The following is a 5627-nucleotide window of genomic DNA, read 5'->3' as shown; positions in this document are numbered from 1 at the left end:
CACGAAGGTCTTCTTTTTGCCAAGTCGGCCAAACTTTTGTTAAATTTTTAGAAAAATCAATGAAAAATTCATGCATTTTTGTTCCAAAAATTGAATTCAAATGTCAATTAGTTTAATCTTCACTCAATTTAATGACACAGTCTTCCTCATCCAGCAAGTGACTGCTTCATCCTCACATTCATTATGCTTCCATCCATTTTTAACATTTTAATCATTTTTTGTGAAACCCGTGACCAAAATTTTGAGGAGTACCATTTGATAATGATAACACCATTCAGAATGGCAGAAAGTGGACAACAAGATGTGGAAGGGTTCGTTAAAAAAGAAGTATCAGACATCGACACCTTTCAGTCAAGCACAATCATTCTACCAAATAACGCGTCCAAGTTTGAAGATGACACAAAATATCACCTTGACCTCGAAATAAAGACCGAAGATTTAACAGCTGAAAATTTTAAACTTGGAAATGGAACTGCACAATTGTTTTTAAACACTGAAGGAACAAAAATAGAAGTATTGCCAGTGTATAAAGCGGAGATTTGTGACACGACTATAAAAAGTGAACCTCTAGACGGTGAATGTAATGCAAGTCCCAGCTCCTCTCTTTCTAATGATCCTCTGAATACCAACCCTCAAAGCAGTGTGGATATCTCCCAATCTATTAGTATTGGAGATACTGTTCTGACTGAACGCAATTTAAAGAAGTATATGTCGACTCGTTCTGGTGAGAAACCTTATAAATGTGATGTTTGTAGTTACACAGCATCGAGAAGTGGCGCTCTTGCTTCTCACAAACGAAATCACGCCGGAGAGAAACCTTATGAATGCGATGTTTGTAGCTACTCAGCCTCGCAAAGTGCCGCTCTTGCTTCTCACAAACGATTACACACTGGAGAGAGACCTTATCCATGTACTTTGTGTGACTATAGAGCTAGCCGATCAAGCGATTTGAAGAGCCATTTCCGAACCCACGACGGTAAAAAACCATATAAATGTGATATTTGTAGCTACTCAACCGCGAAAAGTGGCAATCTTACTTCTCACAAACGAATACACACCGGGGAAAAACCTTATAAATGTGATATTTGTAGCTATTCAGCCAAACGAATTGGCGCTGTTATTTGTCACAAGCGAATACACACTGGAGAAAAACCTTACAAATGTGATATTTGTAACTACTCAGCCGCGAAAAGTGACAATCTTTCTGCTCACAAGCGAATACACACTGGAAAGAAACCTTATAAATGTGATATTTGTAGCTACTCAGCTGCGCAGAGTGGCACTCTTGCTTCTCATAAACGAACACACACCGGAGAGAAACCTTATTCTTGTAGTTTGTGTGACTACAGGGCTAGCCATTCAATTAGTTTACAGACCCATATGATGAGTCACTCTAGAGAGAAACTTTCCGGGAGTTGAAATAGAACGGTGAATTATAGTCCTCACACGTGTTAATTTGTAGTTATTGTATGTTATAGTTATACTGGATACTGGAACCAAGTGAAATAACAGCTAGTCTTTAATACTTATAGTTTAGAAATACTACTTATTAGCTTGTTTAGTTCGAGCAGAAATGTTATTGACGAAATTTTATTCGCATGCCTTATATTTTTCTTGCTTAATATTACCGAAAATTAACAAGTTTTGAAAAGCTTTACAGACATCATTACTTGATACAATAACTTATTATCAGTTTTATTTTTACCAGTACCACCAATACCATCTGTCTCATTTGACTTGCAAGCATTAAATTTGTAAATCTATTGCTTACTCGTGCAGTATTTAGACAATTTTAAATTGGCTTTGTGAGCCACTCATAAATTACATTGGAGAATATGACTCATTTTTAACCCCCTCTACCATAGTTGCCTTGAGTCTTAAAATTGAAAACCCCTCGTATCACAAGAGGGGCATCAACCTCATGGTTCTAGACTAGTAGTAGTTACATATATAGTAAGTTGACCAAAACCCACCATGGATAGAATGGACCGCTTTCAGTGTCTCTCTTTTTCAAACAAAAGGAAATGATATTAATTTGAATAACCGTCCGCAAATGCAAAATGATACCGAGAATGAAAACGGTTGCTCGCTTCTATATGGAGGTTTTTTCTTTAAAACCTCCACATAAGTATTTCTTATTCCTGTCAACATTGACATTATGAATTGTTTTGAACTAAAAATAAACCTGCTGAACGACTTTCCATGAGCCTTAATGCCTGAAAAACAGCTTCTCCCGTTATTAAATTTAAAGTTAAAGGCTAGACTGTGCTATTGGCTATTTATTAATTGTCATGAATACTTTTATTATATGTGTAAACATTTGGGACCTACTCGTTGATATTTTATCAAACACTTTATTGTCAGAGCTATACAATTGTTTGGTTTTAAATTTTAATTGTTCGTCCTATAAATCAAAATTCCGATCAGTAACATTTAAGGTCGTGACTCAATGAGACAATTTTACTTACTTTAGATTACATCGATTCAAAAATAGATGGTAGTTGAAAAGTAATTACAATAAACGTTACGGTCTGTACTTAAACATCAACTTTATTTGGTAATACTAATGATAACACCATTCAGAATGGCAGAATGTGGACAACAAGATGTGGAGAGGTTCGTTAAAAAAGAAGTATCACTATCAGACATCGACACCTTTCAGTCAACTACAATCCTTCTACCAGATAACGCGTCCAAGTTTGAAGATGATACAAAATATCACCTTGACCTCGAAATAAAGGCCGAAGATTTAACAGCTGAACATTACGAAATTGGAAATGGAACTGCACAATTGTATTTAAACACTGAAGGAACAAAAATAGAAGTATTGCCAGTGTATAAAGCGGAGATTTGTGACACGAATATAAAAAGTGAACCTCTAGACGGTGAATGTAATGCAAGTCCCAGCTCCTCTCTTTCTAATGATCCTCTGAATACCAACCCTCAAAGCAGTGTGGATACCTCCCAATCTATTAATATTGGAGATACTGTTCTGTCTGAACGCAATTTAAAGAAGTACATGTCAACTCGTACTGGAAAAAAACCTTATAAATGTGATGTTTGTAGTTACACATCCTCGAAAAGTGGCGCTCTTGCTTCTCACAAACGAAAACACGCCGGAGAGAAACCTTATAAATGTGATATTTGTAGCTATTCAGCCTCGCAAAGTGGCGCTCTTGCTTCTCACAAACGAATACACACTGGAGAGAAACCTTTTAAATGTGATGTTTGTAGCTACTCAGCCACGCAAATTAGCAATCTTATTTGTCACAAACGAAAACACACTGGAGAGAAACCTTATAAATGTGATATTTGTAGCTACTCAGCCACGGAAAGTAGCCATCTTGCTTCTCACAAACGAACACACACTGGAGAGAATCAGAAACCTTATAAATGTGATATTTGTAGCTACTCAACCGCGACAAGTAGCCATCTTGCTTCTCACAAACAAACACACACTGGAGAGAATCAGAAACCTTATAAATGTGATTTTTGTAGCTATTCAGCCGCGCGAATTGAAACTCTTATTTGTCACAAACGAACCCACACTGGAGAGAATCAGAAACCTTATAAATGTGATATTTGTAGCTACTCAACCGCGACAAGTAGCAATCTTACTTATCACAAGCGAATACACACTGGAGAGAAACCTTACAAATGTGATATTTGTAGCTACTCATTCACGGAAAGTAGCCATCTTGCTTCTCACAAACGAACACACACTGGAGAGAAACCTTATAAATGTGATATTTGTAGCTACTCAGCCGCGCGAATTGAAACTCTTATTCGTCACAAACGAACCCACACCGGAGAGAAACCTTATAAATGTGATATTTGTAGCTACTCAGCCGCGCAAAGTGCCGCTCTTGCTTCTCACAAACGAACACACACTGGGGAGAAACCTTATAATTTTGATATTTTTAGCTACTCAGCCACGGAAAGTGACAAACTGACTTCTCACAAACGAAAACACACTGGAAGTGGAAAGAAACCTTATAATTTTGATATTTTTAGCTACTCAGCCACGGAAAGTGACAAACTGACTTCTCACAAACGAAAACACACTGGAAAGAAACCTTATTAATGTGATATTTGTAGCTACTCAGCCGCGCATAGTGGCACTCTTGCTTCTCATAAACGAACACACACCGGAGAAAAACCTTATTCTTGTAGTTTGTGTGACTACAGGGCTAGCCATTCAATTAGTTTACAGACCCATATGATGAGTCACTCTAGAGAGAAACTGTCCGGGAGTTGAAATAGATTGGTGAATTATAGTCATTCGAAGTCATACCTCACACGTGTTAATTTGTAGTTATATGTTATACTTATAGTTATACTGCATACTGGAACCAAGTGAAATAACAGCTAGTCGTTAATACTTATAGTTTTGAAATATTACTTATTAGCTTGTTTACTTCGAGCAGAAATGTTATTGACAAAATTTTATTCGCATGCCTTATAATTATATTTTTCTTGCTTAATATTACCGAAAATTAACAAATTTTGAAAAGTTTTACAGACATCTTTTAACTTGATACAATAACTTATTATCAGTTTTAGTTGTACCACCAATACCATCTGTCTCATTTGACTGGGAATTAATTGCAGTTTGCAAGCGTTAAATTTGTTAATCTATTGCTATTTAGACAATTTCAAATTTGTTTTGTGAGCTACTCATAAATTACATTGGATAATTTGACTCATTTTTAACCCCCTCTACCATCGTTGCCCTGAGTCTTAAAATTGAAAACCACTCATTTTACCAGACAATTTGGGGGTGGGGGAGGCTTCAACTTCATGGTTCTAGCCTAGTTACATATATAGTAATTTGACCAAAACCCATCATGGGTAGAGTGGACCGCTGCCAGTGTCTCTTTTACAAACAAAAGGAAATGATATTAATTTAAATTACCGTCCGCAAATGCAAAATGATAGTGATACCGAGAATGAAATTAATCGCTCGCTTTTATGTGGAGGTTTTTTCCTAAAAACCTCCACATAACTATTTCTTATTCCTGTCATCTTTGACATTAAATTGGAATGTTTTGAAATAAAAATAAACCTGCTGAACGACGTTCAATGAGACTTAAATTTAATGCCTGAAAAACAGTAAAGGGGCATATTACTATTAGTATGTGGTAATGGTTTGGAAGGTATGTAATGAGGGCAACGGTCGGTCATGCTTGCCAACACTATGATTCCGGCCGTTTTACTTTTAGTTTCCGTGTTCCTTTTAGTAGTGACACAGTCTGTTCATAAACAGATTGAAGGTATGGCGGAATGACAAGTTAAAAAACTGTCACTTTCTAGTTTTGAATATCATCCCAAACCAAGTCTGCAAAACTTCTTGCTTCTGCCGTTATTAAATTTAGAATTATAAAAGGCTCTGTGCTATTAGTATTGGCTATGGTCATTTCTACTTTTATTATGTGTAACTGTAAGTGTAAACATTTAGGACCTACTCGTTCATATTTTATTTTTATCAGACATTTTATTGTCGGAGCTATACTATTGTTTGGTTTTAAATTTTAATTGTTTGTCCTATAAATCAAAATTTTGATCAGTAACATAAGGTCATGACTCAATGAGGCACTTCTACTTGCTTTAGAATTAGATTACATCGA

General features: G+C 36.1%; 2 protein-coding genes across 3 annotated transcripts in view; one reads left to right on the top strand and one right to left on the bottom strand.

Annotated features, from left to right (window-relative positions):
• Window positions 1–5627, bottom strand: part of LOC134824671 (protein salvador homolog 1-like) — a 201861-nt gene that overhangs the window by 78680 nt on the left and 117554 nt on the right. The gene's annotated exons all lie outside the window — the stretch shown is intronic.
• Window positions 279–1490, top strand: LOC134824668 (zinc finger protein 271-like). The gene has a single exon (XM_063836632.1). It carries the CDS (start codon window positions 280–282, stop codon window positions 1417–1419), a length of 1140 nt encoding a protein of 379 aa, XP_063692702.1. The 5' UTR covers window position 279; the 3' UTR covers window positions 1420–1490.

This window comes from Bolinopsis microptera, chromosome 13 (genome assembly GCF_026151205.1).
Source record: "Bolinopsis microptera isolate Bmic1 chromosome 13, MBARI_Bmic_1.0, whole genome shotgun sequence".
In the NCBI taxonomy this organism is placed as follows: Eukaryota; Metazoa; Ctenophora; class Tentaculata; order Lobata; family Bolinopsidae; genus Bolinopsis; species Bolinopsis microptera.
This window is presented reverse-complemented; position numbering and strand designations above follow the sequence as displayed.

Bases quoted from the DNA above. Each gene is read 5' to 3' on its own strand.
- LOC134824668 (XM_063836632.1), top strand. From the start codon at position 280: ATGGCAGAAAGTGGACAACAAGATGTGGAAGGGTTCGTTAAAAAAGAA.